Source organism: Scyliorhinus torazame, chromosome 1 (assembly GCF_047496885.1).
Source record: "Scyliorhinus torazame isolate Kashiwa2021f chromosome 1, sScyTor2.1, whole genome shotgun sequence".
Classification (NCBI taxonomy): domain Eukaryota; kingdom Metazoa; phylum Chordata; class Chondrichthyes; order Carcharhiniformes; family Scyliorhinidae; genus Scyliorhinus; species Scyliorhinus torazame.
In genome coordinates, this window is record NC_092707.1 from 269,852,882 (window position 1) to 269,878,440 (window position 25,559).

Consider the following 25,559-nt stretch of genomic DNA (forward strand, 5'->3'; position numbering starts at 1 on the left):
TGCTTGAGGGTTACAAGGTAGCAAGGAATGAGCTGAAAAAAGGGCTTAGGAGAACTAGGAGGGGGCATGAGAAGTCCTTGGTGAGTTGGATCAAGGAAAACCCCAAGGCTTTTTACTCTTATGTGAGAAATAAAAGAATGACCAGGGTGAGGTTAGGGCCGGTCAAGGACAGTAGTGGGAACTTGCGCATGGAGTCAGAAGAGATAGGAGAGGCATTGAATTAATACTTTTCTTCAGTGTTCACCAAGGAGAGAGGCCATGTTTTTGAGGATGAGAGTGTGATACAGGCGGGTAGGCTGGAGGAGGTAGATGTTCTGAGGAAGGATGTATTAGCAATTTTGAAAAACCTTAGGGTCGACAAGTCCCCTGGGCCAGATGGGATATATCCTAGGATTTTTTGGGAGGCAAGGGATGAGGTTGCAGAGCCTTTGGCTTTGATCTTTGGGTCCTCACTGTCCACAGGGTTAGTGAAAGAGGACTGGAGAGTGGCAAATGTTGTTCCTCTGTTCAAGAAAGGGAATAAGAATGATCCTGGTAATTATAGGCCGGTTACTTTGGTGGCTGGTAAGTTAATGGAAAAGGTCCTGAAGGATAGGATCTATGACCATTTGGAAAGATGCAGCTTTATCCGGGATAGTCAACACGGATTTGTGAAGGGTAAGTCTTGCCTCACAAATTTGATTGAATTCTTTGTGGAGATAACGAAGTGTGTAGATGAAGGTAGAGCAGTTGATGTCGTATACATGGATTTTAGTAAGGTGTTTGATAAGGTTCCCCATGGTCGGCTCATGAAGAAAGTAAGGTGGTGTGGGATGGAGGGAAATTTGGCCAATTGGATAAGTAACTGGCTGTCACATAGAAGACAGAAGGTGGTGGTGGATGGAAAATTTTCAGACTGGAGACCAGTTATCAGTGGTGTACCACAGGGATCAGTGCTGGGTCCTCTGCTATTTGTGATTTTTATCAATGACTTGGAGGAGGGGGCAGAAGGGTGGGTCAGTAAATTTGCAGATTGGATGAGTAGTGGATGAGTTGGAGGGCTGTTGTAGGCTGCAAAGAGACATTGATAGGATGCAGAGCTGGTCTGAAAAATGGCAGATGGAGTTTAACCCGGATAAGTGCGAGGTGATTCATTTTGGTAGGAAAAATTTGAATGCGGATTACAGGGTCAACGGCAGGGTTCTGAGGAACAGAGAGATCTTGGGGTTCATGTCCACAGATCTCTGAAGGTTGCCACTCAAGTGGATAGAGCCGTGAAGAAGGCCTATAGTGTGTTAGCGTTTATTAACAGGGGGCTTGAGTTTAAGAGCCGTGGGGTTATGCTGCAACTGTACATGACCCTAGTGAGGCCACATTTGGAGTATTGTGTGCAGTTCTGGCCACCTCACTATAGGAAGGATGTGGAAGCATCGGAAAGGGTGCAAAGGAGCCTTACCAGGATTCTGCCTGGTTTGGAGGATAGGTCTTATGAGGAAAGGTTGAGGGAGCTAGCGCTTTTCTCTTGAGGGAGCGGAGGAGGATGAGAGGCAACATCATCGAGGTTTATAAGATGATGAGGGGGATAGATAGAGTGGACGTTCGGAGACTATTTCCTCGGGTGGATGTAGCTGTTACAAGGGGGCATAATTATAAGGTTCAGGGTGGGAGAGATAGGAGGGATGTCCGAGATAGGTTCTTTACTCAGAGAGTGGTTAGGGTGTGGAATGGACTGCCTACTGTGATAGTGGAGTCGGACACTTTAGGAACTTTCAATCGGTTATTGGATAGGCACATGGAGCACACCAGAATGACAGGGAGTGGGATAGCTTGATCTTGGTTTCGTACAAGGCTCGGCACAACATCGAGGGCCGAAGGGCCTGTTCTGTGCTGTACTGTTCTATGTTCTATAATCAGAAGGCATAGAATCTCTGTGGGTAGAGTTGACGAATCGCAAAGGTAAAAGGACCCTGATGGGAGTTATGTACAGGCCCCCTAGCAGTAGTCAGGATGTAGGGCAGAAAATAAATCAGGAGGTAGAGAAAGCAGGTAAAAAAGGCAATATCACAATAATCATGGGCGACTTCAATATGCACGTGGACCGGGAAAATCAGGTTGGTAGTGGATCCCAAGAAAAGGAATTTGTGGAATGTTTAAGAGATTTTTTTTGGAGTAGCTTGTGGTAGAGCCCACTAGGGAATAGGCAATTCTGGATTTGGTGATGTGTAATGAGGCAGACTTGATTAGGGAACTTAAGGTGAGGGAACCCTTCGGGAGCAGTGACCACAATATGATAGAATTTACCCTGCAGTTTGAGAGGGAGAAGCTGGAGTCAGATGTAACGGTATTACAATTAAATAAAGGTAACTACAAAGACATAAGGGAGGAGCTGGCCAGAGTTGATTGGAAAAGGAGACTAGCACGGAAGACGGTGGAACAGCAATGGCATGAGTTTATGGGGGTTATTTGGGAGGCACAGCAGCAATTCATGACAAGGAGGAGGAAACATGCTAAGAGCAGGGCAGAGCATCCATGGTTGATGAGGGAAGTCAAGGACAGCATAAAAGCAAAAGAAAAAGCATACAAAGTGGCGAGAATTAATGGGAAGCCAGAGGATTGGGAATCATTTAAAAGTGAGCAGAGGACAACTAAAAAAAAAATAAGGGGAGAGAAGATGAAATATGAGTGCAAGTTAGCTAGTAATATAAAAGAAGATAGGAAGAGTTTCTTTCAATATATAAAAGGTAAGAGAGAGGCAAAAATAGACATTGGACCACTGAAAAACGTGGCTGGAGAAGTAATAATAGGAAACAAAGAAATGGCAGACAAACTGAACAGTTACTTTGCATCAGTCTTCACGGTGGAAGACACCAGTGGGATGCCAGAGCTCCAGGAGAATCAGAGGGCAGAGGTGAGGGCACTGGCCATCACTAAGGAGAAGGTTCTGGGGAAACTGAAAGGTCTGAAGTCACCTGGACCGGATGGTCTACACCCCAGGGTCCTAAAAGAGATAGCTGAGGAAATTGTGGCGGCATTAGTGGTGATCTTTCAGGAATCACTGGAGGCAGGGAGGGTCCCAGACGACTGGAAAGTGGCTAATGTAACACCGCTGTTTAAGAAGGGAGGGAGGCAGAAGGCGGGAAAGTATAGGCCGGTTAGCCTGACTTCGGATTGATAAGATTTTAGTATCCGTTATTAAAAGCTTCAGTAGGGGAGCATTTCGGGAACAGTTACCACAATTCAGTAAGTTTTAAAGTGCTGGTGGACAAGGATAAGAGTGGTCCTAGGGTGAATGTGCTAAATTGGGGGAAGGCTAATTATAACAATATTCGGCGGGAACTGAAGAAAATAGATTGGGGGGGCGGATGTTTTAGGGTAAATCAACATCTGGTATGTGGGAGGCTTTCAAATGTCAGTTGAACGGAATTCAGGTCGGACATGTCCTGTGAGGAAGAAGGATAGGTATGGCAAATTTCGGGAACCTTGGATAAAGAGAGATATTGTAGGCCTCGTCAAAAAGAAAAAGGAGGCATATGTCAGGGCTAGAAGGCTGGGAACAGGCAAAGTCTGCGTGGAATATAAGGAAAGTAGGAAGGAACTTAAGCAGGGAGTCAGGAGGGCTAAAAGGGGTCACGAAAAGTAATTGGCAAATAGGGTTAAGGAAAATCCCAAAGTTTTTTACACGTACATAAAAAGCAAGAGGGTAGCGAGGGAAAGGGTTGGCCCACTGAAGGACAGGGGAGGGAATCTATGTGTGGAGCCAGAGGAAATGGGCGAGGTACTAAATGAATACTTTGCATCAGTATTCACCAAAGAGAAGGAATTGGTGGATGTTGAGTCTGGAGAAGGGTGTGTAGATAGCCTTGGTCATATTGAGATCCAAAAAGACGAGGTGTTGGATGTCTTGAAAAATATTAAGGCAGATACGTCCCCAGGGCCTGAAGGGATCTACTCCAGAATACTGAAGGAGGCAAGAGAGGAAATTGCTGAGGCCTTGACAGAAATCTTTGGATCCTCACTGTCTTCAGCTGATGTCCCAGAGGACTGGAGAATAGCCAATGTTGTTCCTTTGTTTAAGAAGGGGAGCAAGGATAATCATGGGAACCACAGGCCGGTGAGTGGTAGGGAAATTACTGGAGAGAATTCTTCAAGACAGGATCGACTCCCATTTGGAAGCAAGTGGGCGTATTAGCGAGAGGCAGCACGGTTTTGTGGAGGGGAGGTCGTGTCTCACTAACTTGATAGAGTTGTTCGAGGAGGTCACAAAGATGATTGATGCAGGTACGGCAGTAGATGTTGTCTATATGGACTTCAATAAAGCCTTTGACAAGGTCCCTCATGGCAGACTGGTACAAAAGGTGAAGTCACACGGGATCAGAGGTGAACTGGCAAGATGGATACAGAACTGGCTAGGTCATAGAAGGCAGAGAGTAGCAACGGAAGAGTGCTTTTCTGATTGGAGGGCTGTGACTAATGGTGTTCCGCGGGGTTCAGTGATGGGACCTTTGCTGTTCGTAGTATATATAAATGATTTGGAGGAAAATATAACTGGTCTGATTAGCAAGTTTGCGGACGACACAAAGGTTGGTGAAATTGTGGCTAACGATGAGGACTGTCAGAAGATACAGCAGGATTTAGATCGTTTGGAGACTTGGGCAGAGAGATGGCAGATGGAGTTTAATCCGGACAGATGTGAGGTAATACATTTTGGAAGGTCTAATGCAGGTAGGGAATATACAGTGAATGGTAGAACCCTCAAGAGTATCGACAGTCAGAGAGAACAAGGTGTACAGGTCCACAGGTCACTGAAAGGGGCAACAGAGGTGGAGAAGGTAGTTTAGCAGACTGGGCTAAATAACTGGCTTTTAAAGTAGACCAAGGCAGGCCAGCAGCACGGTTCAATTCCCGTACCAGCCTCCCCGAACAGGCGCCGGAATGTGGCGACTTGGGGCTTTTCACAGTAACTTCATTGAAGCCTACTTGTGACAATAAGCGATTTTCATTTTCATTTCAAGAAGGCGTACGGCATGCTTGCCTTAATTGGCCGGGGCATTGAGTATAAAAATTGGCAAGTCATGTTGCAGCTGTATAGAACCTTAGTTCGGCCACACTTGGAGTATAGTGTTCAATTCTGGTCGCCACACTACCAGAAGGATGTGGAGGCTTCAGAGAGGGTGCAGAAGAGATTTACCAGGATGTTACCTGGTATGGAGGGCATTAGCTATGAGGAGAGGTTGAATAAACTCGGTTTGTTCTCACTGGAACGATGGAGGTTGAGGGGCGACCTGATAGAGGTCTACAAAATTATGAGGGACATAGACAGGGTGGATAGTCAGAGACCTTTTCCCAGGGTAGAGGGGTCAATTACTAGGGGGCAAAGGTTTAAGGGCGAGGGGCAAGGTTTAGAGGAGATGTACGAGGCAAGTTTTTTACGCAGAGGGTAGTGGGTACCTGGAACTCACTGCCGGAGGACGTGGTGGAAGCAGGTACGATAGTGACGTTTAAGGGGCATCTTGACAAATACATGACTAAGATGGGAATAGAGGGATAAGGACCCCGGAAGTGTAGAAGATTTTAGTTAGATGGGCAGCATGGTCGGCGCAGGCTTGGAGGGCCGAAGGGCCTGTTCCTGTGCTGTACTTTTCTTTGTTCCTTGTTTTGTTCGAAAGATGAGATTGCAAAGTACTTGGAAGTGCATGGTAAAGTAGGACTGATTGAGCACGGCTTTGTCAAAGGGAGTTCATATCTGACAAAACTGTTGGATTTCTTTGAGGAGGTAACAAGGAAGTTCGACAAAGGAGAACCAGTGTGATTTATTTAGATTTCTAGAAGGCCTTTGACACGATGCCGCATAGGAGACTGTTAAATAAGTTAAAAGCCATGGTGTTAAGGGTAAGATCCTGGCATGGATAGAGGATTGGCTGACTGGCAGAAGAGAGAGAGTGGGGATAAAGGGGTCTTTTTCAGGATGGCAGCCGGTGACTAGTGGTGTGCCTCAGGGATCTGTGCTGGGACCACAACTTTTTACAATATACATTAATGATCTGGAAGAAGGAACTGTTGCTAAGTTTGCAGATGATACAAAGATTTGTAGAGGGACAGGTAGTATTGAGGAAGCAAGGGGGCTGCAGAAGGATTTGGATAAGCTAGGAGATTGGGCAATGAAGTGGAAAATATAATACAATGTGGAAAAGTGTGAGGTTATGCACTTTGGAAGGAGGAATTTAGGCACAGACTATTTTATAAATGAGGAAATGCTTAGAAAATCAGAAGCCCACAAGAGGGACTTGGGAGTCCTTGTTCACGATTCTCTTAAGGTTAACGTGCAGGTTCAGTCGGCAGTTAAGAAGGCAAATGCAATGTTAGCATTCATGTCAAGAGCGCTAGAATACAAGACCAGGATGTAGTTCTGAGGCTGTATTTGGAGTATTGTGAGCAGTTTTGGGCCCCATATCAAAGGAAGGATGTGCTGGCCTTGGAAAGGGTCCAGAGGAGGTTCACAAGAATAATCCATGGAATGAAGAACTTGTCGTATGAGGAACGGTTGAGGACTCTGGGTCTGTACTCGTTGGGAGTTTAGAATGATGAGGGAAAATCTTATTGAAACTTACAGGATACTGCGAGGCCTGGATGGAGTGGACGTGGAGAGGATGTTTCCACTTGCAGGAAAAACTGGAACTAGAGGACACCATCTCAAACTGAAGGGACAATCCTTTAAAATAGAGGTGAGGAGGAATTTCTTCAGCCAGAGGGTGGTGAATCTGTGGAACACTTTGCCGCAGAAGGCTGTGGAGACCAAATCACTGTGTCTTTAAGACAGACATAGATGACTTCCGGGTGTGGCTATGCAGAGCTAGGTCGCATATTCGGTAGCTCCCGCTTGGAACGGACTTTTGGGCTCTTTTGCAGGGCCCCCACGGCATTTGTTTGACATTTCCCGGTGTGGCAAGAGGACTGCAACACTCCCCTGACGGTGTCCCCCAGGAGTGTTGTGTCTTTTGGCTGCCAGGTCCGGCAGAAGCAGTGGAAGATTTGGCTGCAACAGGATAAACAGGGCCCCTTCCAGCATGCAAGCGGGGGAAGGGCAAGCTTAAAGCTGCAAACTGACCTGAGGACCTTTATCAAAAGTGAATTCTAACAGCAGAGGGAACAACTGTGAAAAGATCTCACCAGGGCCACTGAAGAAGCGGGGACGAGGTTTCCGGTGGCGGCCATGGAGGAGTAGGTCACGCATTCGGCAGCTCCCGTCTGGAACGGACACTTAGACCTTTTTCAGGAGTTTCCACGCACATTTTGGGGCAGATTGGTGAAGAGAACACTGCCAAAAGGATTCCCTCTCGAGACTTTTGGGCTCTTTTCAGGGCCCCCAAGGGCACTTTTTCGACGTTTCCCGGTGTGGGAAGGAGTTAATAATAGTTCCCCGTCAGTATATGGCTTTAACTAGGAACGGGGTGACAAAAAAGGTGGTGGTGGACCAGAAGAAGGGAGGGAAGAAGGACAAAATGGCGGCGGGCGGAGACCAGGCAGCGTGGAGGCAGTGGGCGGAGGAGCAACAGGAGGGTATCCAACGCTGCCTCAGAGAGATTAAAAAGGACCTGCTAGAGCCGATGAAGGCTTCTATTGATAAGCTGCTGGAGACACAGACGGCCCAGGGGGTGGCGATCCGAGAGGTTCAACAAAAGATCTCTGACAATGAGGACGAGATCCTAGTCCTGGTGGTAAAGGTGGAGGCGCACGAGGCGCTCCACAAGAAATGGCAGGAGTGGTTCGAGGAGATGGAGAATCGGTCGAGGCGGAAGAATCTGCGGATTCTGGGCCTCCCTGAGGGGCTGGAGGGACCGGATGTGGGGGCCTATGTGGTCACCATGTTAAACTCGCTGATGGGAGCGGGGTCCTTCCAGGGGCCCCTGGAGCTGGAAGGGGCCCATAGAGTGCTGGCGAGGAGGCCCAAGGCTAACGAGCCTCCGCGGGCAGTGCTGGTGCGGTTCCATCGGTTTCTCGATCGGGAGTGTGTGCTCAGGTGGGCCAAAAAGGAGAGGAGCAGCAGGTGGGAGAACGCAGAGGTTCGGATATATCAGGACTGGAGTGCGGAGGTGGCGAAGAGGAGGGCCGGGTACAATCGAGCGAAGGCGGTGCTGCACAGGAAGGGGGTGAAGTTTGGCATGTTGCAGCCGGCGCGATTGTGGGTTACCTACAAGGACCGGCACCATTATTTTGAGTCTCCGGAGGAGGCGTGGGCCTTTGTTCAGGCCGAGAAGCTGGACACAGACTGAGGGTCGGGATGGGCGATTGGGGACTGCGGTTGATATGTTATGCCTATTTTTGGTTCGGGGTGGGGGTGGGGGGGGGGGGGGGGCCTTTGCATTGTTTTGGGTTTCTTTTTCTCTGTGTTTTTCTCTTTTGGGTTGGGGAGGGTGGATGGGGCGGGTTGGGCACTGTTTTGGTTGGTGGCGGGGCCTGGTAGGTGGAGAGCGCTGGATTTATTTCCTATGCCGAAGACTGGGGAGGGCGGGGAAGCGAGGATTGTTTCCCGTGCTTAGAACGGAGGGGGAGAGCCTGTGAATGGGGAGCGGGAGAGGAGGGTGTGCCACACAATGGGAGGAGTCGAAGGGGAGGCGGGAGTGGCCGGGGTCAGCAGGAGTCAGCTGACTTGCGGAAGTGCAATGGGGGGAGTAAACCAGCTAGGATGGGTCCTAGCTGGGGGGGGGGGAGAATCGAGTTGCTGCTGCTAAGATCAAGGAGGAGCTGGAGCGAGTGGGGTGGGTCAAGACGGGGGTATGCCGCTGTGGGGAAAGGGCCGGGTGTGTGGTGCAGGCGCGTGGCTGGCCGAGGAGGGGGTCGGCGGGGGAAGGGGGCGGGTAGCCCCCTAATCCGGCTGATAACCTGGAATGCAAGGGGACTGAATGGGCCGGTTAAGCGGGCCCGCGTGTTCGCGCACCTGAAGGGGCTCAAGGCGGATGTGGTTATGCTCCAGGAGACACACCTGAAGGTGGCAGACCAGGTAAGACTGAGGAAAGGGTGGGTAGGTCAGGTGTTTCACTCGGGGCTAGATGCCAAAAATCGACGGGTGGTGATCTTGGGAAAGGTGTTATTCGAGGCGTCGAGCATTGTGGCAGATAATGGCGGTAGGTACATAATGGTAACTGGTAAGTTGCAGTGAGAGAGGGTGATACTGGTCAATGTGTATGCTCCGCACTGGGACGATGTGGGTTTTATGCGGCGTATGTTGGGTCGGATCCCAGACTTGGAAGTGGGGGGCCTGATAATGGGGAGAGACTTTAACACGGTGTTGGATCCTGCACTGGATTGCTCCAGGTCTAGGACGGGTAGGAAGCCGGCGGCGGCTAGAGTGTTGAGGGGATTTATGGACCAAATGGGAGGGGTGGACCCTTGGAGATTTGCAAGGCCGGGGGCTAGGGAATTTTCATTCTTCTCACATGTCCATAAGGTTTATTCTCGAATCGACTTTTTCATTTTGAGTAGGGCGCTGATAGCGAGAGTAGAGGATACCGAGTATTCGGCAATAGCCATTTCGGACCACGCCCCGCATTGGGTGGACTTGGAGATGGGGGAGGAGAGGGACCAGCGCCCGCTGTGGCGCTTGGAGGTGGGGCTGTTGGTGGATGAGGAGTGAGCGAGCGGGTCCGAGGAAGTATAGAGAGGTACTTGGAGACCAACGACAACGGGGAGGTCCGAGTGGGGATGGTATGGGAGGCACTGAAGGCGGTGGTGAGGGGAGAGCTGATCTCCATCAGGGCCCACAAGGAGCGGAGGCAGCGGGGGGGAGAGAGAGAGGCTGGTGGGGGAGATGGTGAGGGTAGACAGGAGGTATGCGGAAGAACCTGAGGAAGGATTGTTGAGGAAGAGGCGCAGCCTCCAGGCCAAATTCGACCTGGTGACCACCAGGAAGGCGGAGGTGCAGTGGAGGAAGGCCCAGGGGGCGGTCTACGAGTATGGGGAAAAGGCAAGCCGGATGCTGGCGCATCAGCTTCGGAAGCGGGCCGCAGCTAGGGAGATCGGGGGAGTTAAGGACAGGGGAGGGAGCGTGGTACGGAGTGGGGTTGGCATCAATGGGGTCTTCCGGGACTTCTACGAGGAATTGTACCGATCCGAGCCCCCACGGGAGGAGGGAGAGATGGGCCGTTTCCTGGACCAATTGAGGTTTCCAAAGGTGGAAGAGGGACTGCTGGTGGGACTGGGGGCCCCGATTGGGCTTGAGGAGCTGATCAAAGGGATAGGAAGCATGCAGGCGGGGAAGGCACCGGGGCCGGACGATTTCCAGGTCGAGTTCTATAAAAAATATATGGACCTGTTGGGCCCGCTGTTAGTTAGGACCTTTAATGAGGCAAGGGAGGGGGGGGGGGGCTTTACCCCCGACGATGTCCCGGGCACTGATCTCCTTGATCCTGAAGCGGGACAAGGATCCCCTGCAATGTGAGTCTTACAGACCGATTTCCTTGCTAAATGTAGATGCCAAGGTGCTGGCGAAGGTCTTAGCCACGAGGATTGAGGATTGTGTGCCGCAGATCATCCATGGAGACCAGACGGGGTTTGTGAAGGGGAGACAGTTGAACGCGAATGTGCGGAGGCTTTTGAACGTTATCATGATGCCGGCGAGGGAGGGGGAGGCGGAGATAGTGGTGGCGATGGACGCTGAGAAAGCCTTCGCTAGGGTAGAGTGGGGGTACCTGTGGGAGGTGCTGAAGAGGTTCGGGTTTGGGGAGGGGTTTGTCAGGTGGGTTAGGCTGTTGTACGAGGTCCTGATGGCGAGTGTGGCCACAAATAGGAGGAGGTCCGAGTACTTTCGGTTGCACCGAGGGACGAGACAGGGGTGTCCCCTGTCCCCCCTGCTCTTCGCACTGGCGATTGAACCCGTGGCTATGGCACTGAGAGAGTCGAGGAACTGGAGGGGGTTGGTGCGGGGTGGGGAGGAACATAGGGTGTCGCTTTATGCGGACGACCTGCTGCTGTATGTGGCGGACCCGGTGGGAGGAATGCCAGAGGTAATGAGGATGCTTAGGGAATTCGGGGACTTTTCGGGGTACAAGCTCAATATGGGGAAGAGCGTGCTGTTCGTAGTTCAGCTAGGGGACCAGGAGAGGGGGATTGGCGAGCTCCCACTAAAAAGGGCGGAGAGGAGTTTCAGATATTTGGGGTCCAGGTGGCCAGGAGCTGGGGGGCCCTGCATAGGCTTAACTTTACAAGGCTGGTGGAGCAAATGGAGGAGGAGTTCAAGAGGTGGGACGCGTTGTCGCTGTCCCTGGCGGGTAGGGTGCAGTCAATCAAAATGACGGTGCTCCCAAGGTTTTTGTTCCTGTTCCAGTGCCTCCCCGTGTTTATCCCGAAGGCTTTTTTCAGGCGGGTTAACAGGAGTATAATGGGGTTTGTGTGGGCGCGAGGGACTCCGAGGGTGAGAAGGGTGTTCCTGGAGCGGAGTAGAGATAGGGGGGGGGGCTGGCACTGCCCAACCTCTGTGGGTACTACTGGGCCGCCAATGCGACAATGGTGCGCAAGTGGGTGATGGAGGGGGCTGCATGGAAGAGGCTGGAGACGGCGTCCTGTGTGGGTACGAGTCTGGGGGCGCTGGTAATGGCACCGCTGCCACTCCCTCCAAGGAGGTATACCACGAGCCCGGTGGTGGTGGCGGCCCTCAAAATTTGGGGGCAGTGGAGGCGGCATAGGGGGAAGTTAGGGCCTCGGCATGGACCCCATTACGGGGGAACCACCGGTTCGCCCCAGGAAGAACAGGTGGAGGGTTTTCGGGGTGGCACAGGGCAGGCATACAAAAGTTGGGTGACCTGCTTGTGGACGGGAAGTTCGCGAGCTTGGGTGAGCTGGAGAAGTACGGGCTCCCCCCGGGGAACACTTTCAGGTATTTACAGGTAAGGGCGTTTGCCAGACGGCAGGTGGTGGAATTCCCACGGCTACTGCCACACACAGTACAGGACAGGGTGCTCTCGGGGGGGTGGGTGGGAGTGGGGAAGACCTCGGAAACTTACCAGGTGATGCAGGAGGAGGAGGAGGCCTCGGTGGTGGAGTTGAAAGGTAAGTGGGAGGAGGAGTTGGGAGAGGAGATCGAAGAGGGGACGTGGGCAGATGCCCTAGGGAAGGTGAACTCTTCCTCTTCATGCGCGAGGCTCAGCTTCATACAGTTTAAGGTGCTGCACAGGGCATACATGACCGGGACAAGGATGAGCAGGTTCTTTGGGGGTGAGGACAGGTGTGTTAGGTGCTCAGGGAGCCCAGCAAATCACACCCATATGTTCTGGGCATGCCCAGCGCTGGAGGAATTTTGAAAGGGCGTAGCGAGGACGGTGTCAAGGGTGATAGGATCCAGGGTCAAACCGGGCGAGGGGCTCGCAATATTTGGGATGGCAGAGGAGCCGGGAGTGCAGGAGGCGAAAGAGGCCGGAATTCTGGCCTTTGCGTCCCTGGTAGCCCGGCGAAGGATTCTCCTTCAGTGGAAAGATACGAGGCCCCCAAGCGTGGAATCCTGGATAAGCGATATGGCAGGGTTCATTAAATTGGAGAGGGTGAAATTCGCCTTGAGAGGGTCGGTACAAGGGTTCTTTAGGCGGTGGCAACCGTTCTTAGACTTTCTGGCAGAACGCTAGACATTGGTCAATGGCAGCAGCAGCTCGGGGGGCGGGGGGGGGGGGGGGGGGGGGGGCGTGGGGCGGGTTTACTTATTTTTGTTATTTACACTGGAAGGGTCTGAGGGGGTGTATACACCTGTTGTCTTAAGTCGGGGTGTTAATGTTAATTTATTATTTAGGTACGGGGGGGAGGGGTTTGGGGGGTTGCTTTTTTAGATTGTGTTTTGTACTTAACCTTGTGGGGTTCTTATTTCTTTCTCATTTTGTTATTGATATTTTATGAAAACCTTTAATAAAAATTATTTTTAAAAAAAAGACAGAGATAGATAGGTTTTTGATTAAAAAGGGGATCAGGGGTTATGGGGAGAAGGCAGGAGAATGGGGATAAGAAAATATCAGCCATGATTGAATGGCGGAGCAGACTCGATGGGCCGAGTGGCCTAATTCTGCCCCTATATCTTATGGTCTTCTGGTCAATGGGAAGTGGTCCCTGTTGCTCTGGAGTATCCAGTGGGCACCACTCCAGGAGAGTTTGAAGGACTTCCTCTCGCTAACACCCAATCACTTCTGCATGCTCAAGTCCAACTCCAACACAAGCAGTGGTTCTACGCAGATCACAATGTATTCGCACAGTTCCTGAAAGACTGAGTTATTATCTGTGACATGTGTGTTATGATGTTTGTTGTTGTCTCTCCTTCAGGGAAATTGAAATTTAAGGGTGGAGAAGTGTTACAGTGTTTTATTAATCATCTTCCTATTTGATTGTGTGTATGGATGTTTATAACAAAAATATAACGCTTTTGGTGCCATCGGGAGCACGGGCTTTTGGTTGAACCATGAGCAGTTTGTGTGCAGTTGTGTTTGGTTGCTGCTAGTGTCGGAAGGCAAACTGTATTGTTACCTCAATGTTTTCTTAAGTAAAGAAGATTTAACTTTTTCCAATTTGTTTGGTTAATTTGAGCCAGATGGAATCCTACAACAATCGCCGATGGTTTCATGGTCACTGTTACTGAGATTCCACGTTTTATTAATTTAATTTAAATTCTACCAGCTGCTGTGGTGGGATTTGAACCCATGTCTCCAGAGCATCAGCATGAACATCGGGAATACTAATCCTTAGTGACAATGTCACTAAGCCACCATCTCCCCGAGTTACCAGTTCAATACCCTCAACAATGCCATTGCTGAGGCTACAACATGAGGTAATGCCGAAGCACTCTTGAAGAATATTTTAGGGGAATCTGGGAGCAGGCAGACAGGCAGGCCCCCGGGCATCATGGGCCACTGAATTTCCATCTGCTGGGCTCCCTCCTGGTACGCTGCTGAGAATCCCGTATGATTTACCTGTCCAGTGTGGCAATGGGCCCTCCCAACACAGACCAGGGACGGGTTTCTCCGCAATCGGCGCGATGTCCGCCGACCGGCGCCAGAAACGGCGCGAATCAGTCCGGCATCGCGCCGCCCCAAAGGTGCGGAATCCTCCGCACCTTGAGGGGCCGAGCCCTTACCTTGAGGGGCTAGGCCCGCGCCGGACTGATTTCCGCCCCGCCAGCTGGCGGGAAAGGCCTTTGGTGCCCCGCCAACTGGCGCAGAAATGACGTTGCCGTGCGGAGCATGCGCGGGAGCGTCAGCAGCCGCTCACGGCATCCCCGCGCATGCGCAGTGGAGGGGGGTCTCTTCCGCCTCCGCCATAGTGGAGACCATGGTGAAGGCGGAAGGAAAAGAGTGCCCCCACGGCACAGGCCCGCCCGCGGATCGGTGGGCCCCAATCGCGGGCCAGGCCACCGTGGGGGCCAGATCGCCCCGCGCCCCCCCCCCCCCCCCCCCCCCCCCCCCAGGAACCCGGAGCCCGCCCGCGCCGCCTTGTCCCGCCGGTAAGAGAGGTGGCTTGATTCTCGCCGGCGGGACAGGCATTCCAGCCGTGGGACTTCGGCCCATCGCGGGCTGGAGAATCGCCGGGGGGGGGGGGGGGGGCCCGCCAACCGGCGCGGCGCGATTCCCACCCCCGGCGAATATCCGGTGCCGGAGAATTCGGCAACTGGCGGGGGCGGGATTCACGCCAGCCCCCGGCGATTCTCCGACCCGGCGGGGGAGGGTTGGAGAATCCCGCCCAAGATGTCTGCAGGGGTGGGGTTTGACTCTTTACTGGGTCCTTGAGTGGCTCAACCAGCTGCACTGTGCAGTAATTGTCCCTGTTGACCGTGTGCCCTGGTGGCAGGAAAACATTGCGATCCCCCATTTGTAATTTATCGAAAACACCAAGCCTAATTTTTAAATCACATTAAAGTGAATTAACATTCTAGATTTATTTTCTATGAAAAGATACCAGCGCTAGAATTATAGCATTTCTTTACTTACCTAAAAATTTTAAGATAATCTGCTAACTTTGGGATGTCCGTGATGTCCTCCTAGAGAAAAATCAAAAGATTGTTAAATGCAAATCTTACTTACATTTTCTCTTTGTAAAAGACAATGGGGGAAATATTAGAAAATGTGAAAATAAACAGTGATTCTGTCAAAAAACAGAATGCTGTGTGGAATTTTCCAGCTCTGTTCCCAATAGGTGCAAATCCTGTTATGGCCGCTAACTCTCGCGAGAGAGCCATAACGGGACCTGCGCTGGCAGGATCTCAGCATGAGATCTCCCCCGCTGGCAACGTAATCAGGGCGTAAACCTGATTACCATGAATGTGAATGCAGTTTAATATTCAAATGCGGCTTACGTCATTGCTTCCAGGGTCGTCAGATGTCCTCCTCCCACCCCATCCCTTATGGCGTGACGCAACACCGACAGGAATCAGTACTGGTTTCCAAAAACGGAAACAAGTCGTGATGATCACTCTAGGGGCTCTGAGGTGGGAATGTCCCCTAGTTGGTGAGGGTTATGGTCAGGCAGTCCCGGTTGGAAGTGCCAGGCTGGCAGTATCAGGGGTAGGGTATCCGGGGAACCCGATTGGGGAGGGGTGTTCCCATTATGTGGGGAAGTGGGATGGAGGTGGGGGGGGGGGGTGTCTGCGTGGTGGGGAGACACGGAGACTTAGAATGGGAAGGTAGGGTGCCCCGATGTGAGCGAGAGTGTGTGGGGGGGGGGGTGCAGCGGGTCACCCTGATGCCTACATGGAGTGCGGGGGAGGGGGGCATGACCCAACCATTGTGTGGTGTTGGGGGTCGGGGAGAGGTGTGGTGGTAGTTTGGTGGCCCTCTATGTTGGAGGTGTTTCCTTGTCTGCTGAGAGAAACAGAATTAACAGGGGCAATTTTGAGCCCTCATTCGGCGTCAGTGTGAAAGGTGATTCTGGTCCAAAATTGGTGGTGGTGGGGGGTTAATTTTAAATCGCAGATCAAGGCACCCTTTAAAGATGGCGCTCTTATCTCTGTGGATCTGGGGTTGTTAGTTCTATTCGGCTCCATCCCACGAGAATCACGGTGAAAATCACGCCCCCAGATTATTCTTGCATAGTGTGCACTAAAACTTGGAGTGGAATTTTAGCCTTGCAGCTGGAGAGCTACACGCCAGTCTCCTCTCCTCAGCCAGCACTGAGCAAAGATTTTGCCCAACGTTTTGGGTCAATGACCTGTCATCAAACCAGTTGAAAGGTCAACATTGGGTGGGATTTTTCATGCCCCTGTGGCATGTTTCATGGCGACGGGGGGGCCACCCGCCATTAGCCGGCAGCGGGATCCTCTAGTTGATTTTCCATGTCCCCCGTGGCATGGTTCGTGGCCATTAATTCCGTTCATTAATTCTGATTTTCTCTTCACAGTGGTTCTGTTTTGTTGCTGCAAAAGAATAGCTGCAATGTTCCAGGGTTCCTAGCAGAGAGCAAGGGTGTGTCCTGTTGGTGAAACCATTTCTCCTTCGTTACAACTGTGATTGACGCTTCAAAATGTATGTCATTGGTTGCAAACCCCTTTGGGATGTCCTGAGGTTGTGAAAGGTGCTACATTAATGCTGAATTTTCTTTCTTTCCTGGGGGAAGAAATCTTTCTTGCCCCAGAAGATTTCCTGGGGAAAACCCATAATGGCAGGGAGGGAAAAAGTGGAAGAAAAAGTTCAAGTCAAAGTCCGCTGTAAGACATCCCATAACAGCCCAGCCCTGAGAGTGACAGAAACTCGGTCTTGATGTCCAGAGGAACATTAAACCAGTGCTGAGGTTCAAGAGTATCAGAGACCTGCACAGAGCATTTAATGAAGGTTCGAGTGACAAATCTTGGAGAAAGAATGATTCAGGTGTCCAAGGTCTAACCTAATAATCATTACCGGGTAAGCTGAAATCCATCGAATCCTTACTTCTGTCTTTGCAAACAGTGATCTTGAACCCCGTCAATCAGATCATTGGAAAGCAACATTCATGGAATGTTCATGTGATTGCAATAGAGAATATTACCAAGAAGATATTCAACAGCCATGCGAGTACTGTCCGTCAATGAGTTGGAAAAGCATAATCAATTTATACTTAAAATTGCTCAAGTAATCCAAATGGTAGTTTTCACAGATGTGAAGCAGAACACTGTTGGCCTTTAGCCAAGTGAAAGATGTGAGAATCAAAGAGTTGAAAAATACAGGTGAATGCAAGTACTTTTTAAAGTAAAAAGCTAATGGTATGTTTCTCTTCATTTGTTTTTACACAGCAATGAATAGAAAATCTGCAGTTTCCAAGTACTCCTCAGTTAAATAGCAGGATAAGAGTTTGTGATTAATTGCTCCACTTCAGCTTCTGATCTTTACGTTGTCAACATAAGGCTGTGAAGTAACCATTGGAAGTAAGAAAGTTTGATGAGGTTGTGTTACCTTTTCTTGCAAGTCAAAAAAATGGCAGCAACTATTAGAGATAACTACAGCTTTAGAGATTGTTGTGGTGGGAATCAAAGGAAGGCAAGAAATAACTTTAAAATACAGTGGCGTGGAAGTACTTTTAAGGAAAAAAAAATGCTAATTATATATTTCTTTCAAATCCCCTTCCAGGTGATAAACAGAAAGCTATGTTTCTTGGCCAGAAATTTAAGTTGGAGTCTCATCACTCAGGTGTTTTCTACCAGTACTGGTGATTTATCTTTTATTGTATGTGATTTAAAACATTGAAAAAAGACTCATAAACTTCATTGGCTATAATTCCTAAAAAAAAAGGAATGTGGGGCACAATTCAACCACCCTGTTGCGCCCAGCATCGATTTGGGAATATTTAAATGAGCTCATTCAAATACCTTTAAATGCCGGATTCATTCGGTGCCCGGGAATCACCAGTCGTGCCTGGGAGAACTTGGCAGGGCGCCAGTTAGTACTGATCCACACAAACGTGGACCAGGCATAACAGCGCCTGAGGGGTCTCATAGGCCATTGAAGACCCCTTTGTGGTCTGGGATGGGGCAAGGTGGCACCCTGGCACTGCCAGCCTGACAGGACCACCCTGGTACTGCCAGGGTGCCCAGGTGACACTGCTGTAATGTTCTCTGTATGCAAGATCTAGACTATTTGTAATTTTTTAAATATTTCAGATCAGTTTAATTCACTAAACACAAGTTTTAAAACAAAACTACATTTTGACCCCAAAATATTAGATTGTGTCCATTCTTTTGAAATAATAAAATCTACTAATAATCAATGACTGAGCAACACTGGTGTGTATCTAGCTATTGCAAACATTTAGGATTATGTAACTGATTATTAGAACACGCTTTCATTTTCAGAAAATATGAAGATATGTTATTACATTTTAAAATCAAGATAAAATATGTGCTTACCAAAATCTTGTCTATTTTTCCACCTTCAAGAGTCACCTCTAGACTGGCAAGGGCAGCCTCAACTTCATCTACATCTTGTTCATTAATGTAATCTTGTGGTTCAGATAATAGCGATAACTTGCTAATATGATACTGAAACAATTTATTAAACATTTTAACATTTAATAGTTACTGAAGTGACTATAGTTAACTGTATGCTTTTGTCAAGACTCCCCTAGGTACATTACAGATCCAGATACATGATTTTATTATTATGTAGGAATCAACCTGACTCGAACAACCTTCATGCACCATTTCACATGTACTTTATTAATTGAAAACAGTCTACAAGAGATCCCTGTGTAACTAAAAACATAGATACTTTAAAGCTGTTAGTGACTTGCTGGTTCCTCAAGATTAGACTCATGTTGGAGTGTTCTCCGTGCCATGCCAAACCATTTTTAAACTTGAAATAAATCCACTATAAGTTTCCTTTTAAATGAGGCATCGTCCTCCCACAATGAGAATATACATTTAACACTCCTATGCCCCAGGTAATGGTTGCATATAAAGCCATACATTGTGAAGTGATTCTCTGAGTGCTGAAACTGATCGTGCCCAGCCCACATATGGCAATATTTTTTTGTATTGCTATGCAACAGTGCAAAAATATTACAAAGATATTATAGACTTAACAACATTAATGCTTTCTTACATGTCCTTGCCAGCTATTTTAACAGAAACATACCATTAAAATAGCAGGCAAAGTACTTTTATCCAAATTTTTAAAAATATGTACATTAAGGTGTGTCACTTGGAGCACAGTAGGTCATTCTCTTGCCTCTGAGTCAGAAAGTTGTGGGTTCAAGTTCTGCCTCCAGAGACCCAAGGACAAAAATCAAATACTAAGGTAGCGCTGTAGTGTCAGAGGTACCGGTTCTCGATGAAATGTTAAACCAAGTCACTCAGATGGATGGAAAAGATCACACTGCACGTTTTTGAGGAAGAACAGGGGAGTTATCCGTGGTGTCCTGGGTAATATTTATCCCCTCACTAAAAAAAGATCATCATCATTGCAGAAGCTTGCTGTGCACAAGCTGGCTGACCCTGTGTCACAACTGAGATTAAACATCAAAAGGCTTTAAAGCACTTTGGGATAGCTGGAGATCATGAAAGGTACTATGCAGTTGCAAATCTTTCCTTTCTCATTCAAAAGTACATATTGTGAATTCAAGGGAACAACGTACAAAGTGACTTTGAATCCCTATTATCTGAAAATAACAAATCTTGGGATGGGAAGAAATTTGAGAAGGAAAGTTTTATAATACTATTTGTTAAAGAGGATTACAATAGACTTCCGGGTGCGGCGATGACCAGCTGAGTCGCACGTTTCGGCAGCTCCCGGTGAAACGGACTTTTGGGCTCTTGATAGGAGCCCCAACGGCAATTTTGACGGCTAAAAACACTGTGCGGTAAACCAGAAGGGAATCCCCCCTGGATACGGATGGAAAAAGGAGGAGAGAGTGGCCAGATTGCAGTGGATCCTTTAGAACAGCGGCAAGGAAGGCAAGCAAAAACCAAGATGGCGTCAGAAGGTGGCAGTTTAACATGGGGCCCTGAACAACAAGAGTTCTTGAAATGCTGTGTGGAAGAGATCAAAAAGGAAATGAAGAAAGAGCTGTTGGCCCCGATACTACAGGCGATCGAAGGGCTAAAGGAGGAACAAAAGACCCAGGAGCGGGAGCTTCGGGTCGTGAAGGCAAAGGCAGCCGAGAATGAGGACGATATACAGGGCCTGGTGGTGAAGACGGAGACGCAGGAGGCACATCAGAAACGATGTGTGGAAAGGTTGGAGGCACTGGAAAACAACGCAAGGAGGAACAACCTGAGGATTCTTGGTCTTCCTGAAGGTGTGGAGGGAGCGGACGTCGGGGCATATGTGAGCACGATGCTGCACTCGTTAATGGGAGCGAAGGCCCCGGCGGGTACGTTGGAGGTGGAGGGAGCATACCGAGTGATGGCGCGAGGACCGAGAGCAGGAGAAATTCCCAGAGCCATAGTGGTGAGATTCTTCCGGTTTAAGGATAGAGAAATGGTCCTTAGATGGGCGAAGAAAACTCGGAGCAGTAAATGGGAGAACGCGGTGATCCGCGTTTATCAAGACTGGAGTGCGGAGGTGGCGAGAAGGAGGGCGAGCTTTAATCGGGCCAAGGCGGTGCTTCATAAAAAGATAAAATTTGGAATGCTGCAACCGGCAAGACTGTGGGTCACATATCGAGGGAGGCACCACTACTTTGAGACGGCGGATGAAGCGTGGACTTTTATTGTGTAAGAAAAACTGGAATGAGCGGGTTATTAAAAAGAACGTTCGAACAAAGTGGTGGGGCGAATGTGGGGGGCAAAGAGGGGTTTTATGTACTAATCCTGCGATGTGGTAACTTTTCTCTCTTCCACAGGTGGTGATGGGGGGAGGAGGGGAGGTGGAGGAGATGGGGCGTTGGCCATTGGGGGCGGGGCCAAGGGAGACGCGCGGGCTTGGTTCCCGCGCTATGATAATCATGGCGGGAATAGAGAAGCAGGAAGGAGGGGGCGTCGCACGGTGCGAGCCGAGGTCACGGGGGGAAGCCGAGGTCAGCCAGAGTTTGCTGACTTCTGGGAGCAACATGGGGGGAGTAATTACGCTAGCGGGGGATCTAGCGGGGGGGTGGGAGGGGGGAATTACTGGGTTGCTGCTGCTGGGGAGAGGGGGGAGCTGGTATGGGAGAGGATGGGCGGGGGGGCACCGCCTGGGGAGATACAGCTGCGTGGGAACCGGGTGAGGAGCTGGAAAAAGGTGATGGCTAATCGACAAGGGGGGGGGGTAGGAAGCCCCCCAACTCGGCTGATCACGTGGAACGTGAGAGGGCTGAACGGGCCGATAAAGAGGCCACGGGTACTCGCACACCTTAAGAAACTTAAGGCAGATGTGGTTATGTTACAGGAAACGCACCTGAAACTGATAGACCAGGTTAGGCTACGCAAAGGATGGGTGGGGCAGGTGTTCCATTCGGGGCTAGATGCGAAAAACAGGGGGGTGGCTATATTAGTGGGGAAGCGGGTAATGTTCGAGGCAAAGACTATAGTGGCGGATAACGGGGGCAGATACGTGATGGTGAGTGGCAAACTACAGGGGGAGACGGTGGTTTTGGTAAACGTATATGCTCCGAACTGGGATGATGCCAATTTTATGAGGCGGATGCTAGGACACATTCCGGACCTAGAGATGGGAAAGCTGATAATGGGGGGAGATTTTAATACGGTGTTGGAACCAGGGCTGGATAGGTCGAAGTCCAGGACTGGAAGGAGGCCGGCAGCAGCCAAGGTACTTAAAGATTTTATGGAGCAGATGGGAGGTGTAGACCCGTGGAGATTTAGCAGACCTAGGAGTAAGGAGTTCTCGTTTTTCTCCTATGTCCATAAAGTCTACTCGCGAATAGACTTTTTTCTGCTGGGTAGGGCATTGATCCCGAAGGTGAGGGGAACGGAGTATACGGCTATAGCCATTTCGGATCACGCTCCACACTGGGTGGACTTGGAGATAGGGGAGGAAACAGGAGGGCGCCCACCCTGGAGAATGGACATGGGACTAATGGCAGATGAGGGGGTGTGTCTAAGGGTGAGGGGGTGCATTGAAAAGTACTTGGAACTCAATGATAATGGGGAGGTCCAGGTGGGAGTGGTCTGGGAGGCGTTGAAGGCGGTGGTTAGAGGGGAGCTGATATCAATAAGGGCACATAAAGGGAAGCAGGAGAGTAAGGAACGGGAGCGGTTGCTGCAAGAACTTTTGAGGGTGGACAGACAATATGCGGAAGCACCGGAGGAGGGACTGTACAGGGAAAGGCAAAGGCTACATGTAGAATTTGACTTGCTGACTACAGGCACTGCAGAGGCACAATGGAGGAAGGCACAGGGTGTACAGTACGAATATGGGGAGAAGGTGAGCAGGTTGCTGGCACACCAATTGAGGAAAAGGGGAGCAGCGAGGGAAATAGGGGGAGTGAGGGATGAGGAAGGAGAGATGGAGCGGGGAGCGGAGAGAGTGAATGGAGTGTTCAAGACATTTTATAAAAAATTATATGAAGCTCAACCCCCGGATGGGAGGGAGAGAATGATGGGCTTCTTGGATCGGCTGGAATTTCCCAAGGTGGAAGAGCAGGAAAGGGTGGGACTGGGAGCACGGATCGAGGTAGAAGAGGTGGTGAAAGGAATTAGGAGCTTGCAGGCGGGAAAGGCCCCGGGACCGGATGGATTCCCAGTCGAATTCTATAGAAAATATGTGGACTTGCTCGCCCCGGTACTGACGAGGACCTTTAATGAGGCAAAGGAAAGGGGACAACTGCCCCCGACTATGTCTGAAGCAACGATATCGCTTCTCTTAAAGAAGGAAAAGGACCCGCTACAATGCGGGTCCTATAGACCTATTTCCCTCCTAAATATAGATGCCAAGGTCCTGGCCAAGGTAATGGCAATGAGAATAGAGGAATGTGTCCCGGGGGTGGTCCACGAGGACCAAACTGGGTTTGTGAAGGGGAGACAGCTGAACACGAATATACGGAGATTGTTAGGGGTAATGATGATGGCCCCACCAGAGGGAGAAACGGAGATAGTAGTGGCGATGGATGCCGAGAAAGCATTTGATAGAGTGGAGTGGGATTATTTGTGGGAGGTGTTGAGGAGATTTGGTTTTGGAGAGGGGTATGTTAGATGGGTGCAGCTGTTGTATAGGGCCCCAGTGGCGAGCGTGGTCACGAATGGACGGGGATCTGCATATTTTCGGCTCCATAGAGGGACAAGGCAGGGATGCCCTCTGTCCCCATTATTGTTTGCACTGGCGATTGAGCCCCTGGCGATAGCGTTGAGGGGTTCCAAGAAGTGGAGGGGAGTACTTAGGGGAGGAGAAGAGCACCGGGTATCTTTGTATGCGGACGATTTGCTACTATACGTGGCGGACCCGGCGGAGGGGATGCCAGAAATAATGCGGATACTTGGGGAGTTTGGGGATTTTTCAGGGTATAAATTGAACATGGGGAAAAGTGAGTTGTTTGTGGTGCATCCAGGGGAGCAGAGTAGAGAAATAGAGGACCTACCGTTGAGGAAGGTAACAAGGGACTTTCGTTACCTGGGGATCCAGATAGCTAAGAATTGGGGCACATTGCATAGGTTAAATTTAACGCGGTTGGTGGAACAGATGGAGGAGGATTTCAAGAGATGGGATATGGTATCTCTGTCAATGGCAGGGAGGGTGCAGGCGGTTAAGATGGTGGTCCTCCCGAGATTCCTCTTTGTGTTTCAGTGCCTCCCGGTGGTGATCACGAAGGCTTTTTTTAAAAGGATTGAAAAGAGCATCATGGGTTTTGTGTGGGCCGGGAAGACCCCGAGAGTGAGGAAGGGATTCTTACAGCGTAGCAGGGATAGGGGGGGGGCTGGCACTACCGAGCCTAAGTGAGTATTATTGGGCCGCTAATATTTCAATGGTGAGTAAGTGGATGGGAGAGGAGGAGGGAGCGGCGTGGAAGAGATTAGAGAGGGCGTCCTGTAGGGGGACTAGCCTACAGGCTATGGTGACAGCCCCATTGCCGTTCTCACCGAGGAACTACACCACAAGCCCGGTGGTGGTGGCTACACTGAAGATTTGGGGACAGTGGAGACGGCATAGGGGAAAGACTGGAGCCTTGGGGGGGGTCCCCGATAAGAAACAACCATAGGTTTGCCCCGGGGGGAATGGATGGGGGATATGGAATGTGGCAAAGAGCAGGAATAACGCAACTGAAAGATCTGTTTGTGGATGGGAAGTTCGCGAGTCTGGGAGCGCTGACCGAGAAATATGGGTTGCCCCAAGGGAATGCATTCAGGTATATGCAACTGAGGGCTTTTGCGAGGCAACAGGTGAGGGAATTCCCGCAGCTCCCGACACAAGAGGTGCAGGACAGAGTGATCTCAAAGACATGGGTGGGGGATGGTAAGGTGTCAGATATATATAGGGAAATGAGGGACGAAGGGGAGACTATGGTAGATGAACTAAAAGGGAAATGGGAAGAAGAGCTGGGGGAGGAGATCGAGGAGGGGCTGTGGGCAGATGCCCTAAGCAGGGTAAACTCGTCGTCCTCGTGTGCCAGGCTAAGCCTGATTCAGTTTAAGGTATTACACAGGGCACATATGACTGGAGCACGGCTCAGTGAATTTTTTGGGGTGGAGGATAGGTGTGCGAGGTGCTCGAGAAGCCCAGCGAATCATACCCATATGTTTTGGTCATGCCCGGCACTACAGGGGTTTTGGATGGGGGTGACAAAGGTGCTTTCAAAAGTAGTAGGAGTCCGGGTCGAACCAAGCTGGGGGTTGGCTATATTTGGGGTTGCACAAGAGCCGGGAGTGCAGGCGGCGAGAGAGGCCGATGTTTTGGCCTTTGCGTCCCTAGTAGCCCGGCGCAGGATATTGCTAATGTGGAAAGAAGCCAAGCCCCCGGGGGTGGAGACCTGGATAAATGACATGGCGGGGTTTATAAAGCTAGAGCGGATTAAGTTCGTCCTAAGGGGGTCGGCTCAAGGGTTCACCAGGCGGTGGCAACCGTTCGTCGAATACCTCGCAGAAAGATAAACGGAATGGGAAAAAGAAGGCAGCATCAGCAGCCCAGGATCGGGGGGGGGGGGGGGGGGGTGGAGGAGGAACCAGAAGGACTCTCAGGGTTGTTAATATATACTGTATAGTATGTATAGGTCGTTGCTACAGATAATTATATATTGGACTGTTAAATTATATTTTTGGAGAGTGTTACTTGTGACAAGGCAGTTGCCAATTAGGGCTAGTTTTCATTTTTGTTATTTATTATTTATTCATTTTTTGTTTATAAAATAGGTCATTGTTATTTGTGTTGTTATAATATTGTGTAAAGGATGCACAATGTACTGTGTTGGTTGACCAAAAATTTTCAATAAAATATTTAATAAAAAAAAAAGAGGATTACAATATATTCGATCTGTGTGTCAGGAAAACATGACATGAATACCTAATTGTGGCAACAACAAATTGCATTCATATAGTGGGCAGAATATTACCAATGGCAGCTTTCTCTGCTGTATCGTCCTGAACATTGAGCAAAAAAACTTAAAGGAGCGGTCCCACAACATCACATTGGCAGGGTACGCTCTGATTGAGCCATTCCTGTCAGCAACTTAATTTTTTAAACATCAGCGCATCATTTTCAAAGGCTGTCCCGGTACACAAAAATTAA

At 49.9% G+C, this 25,559-nt stretch overlaps 1 protein-coding gene across 3 annotated transcripts in view; it reads right to left on the reverse strand.

Annotated features, from left to right (window-relative positions):
- fermt1 (FERM domain containing kindlin 1) overlaps window positions 1-25,559 on the reverse strand; it is a 163,105-nt gene that overhangs the window by 33,666 nt on the left and 103,880 nt on the right. For all 3 annotated transcript variants that reach the window (XM_072506032.1, XM_072506028.1, XM_072506040.1), the window contains exons 8-9: window positions 18,314-18,445; window positions 14,931-14,980 (exon numbers count right to left, since the gene is read on the reverse strand). In XM_072506032.1, the coding sequence (XP_072362133.1) occupies window positions 14,931-14,980; window positions 18,314-18,445 (182 nt within the window). The remainder of the gene's footprint in view (window positions 1-14,930; window positions 14,981-18,313; window positions 18,446-25,559) is intronic.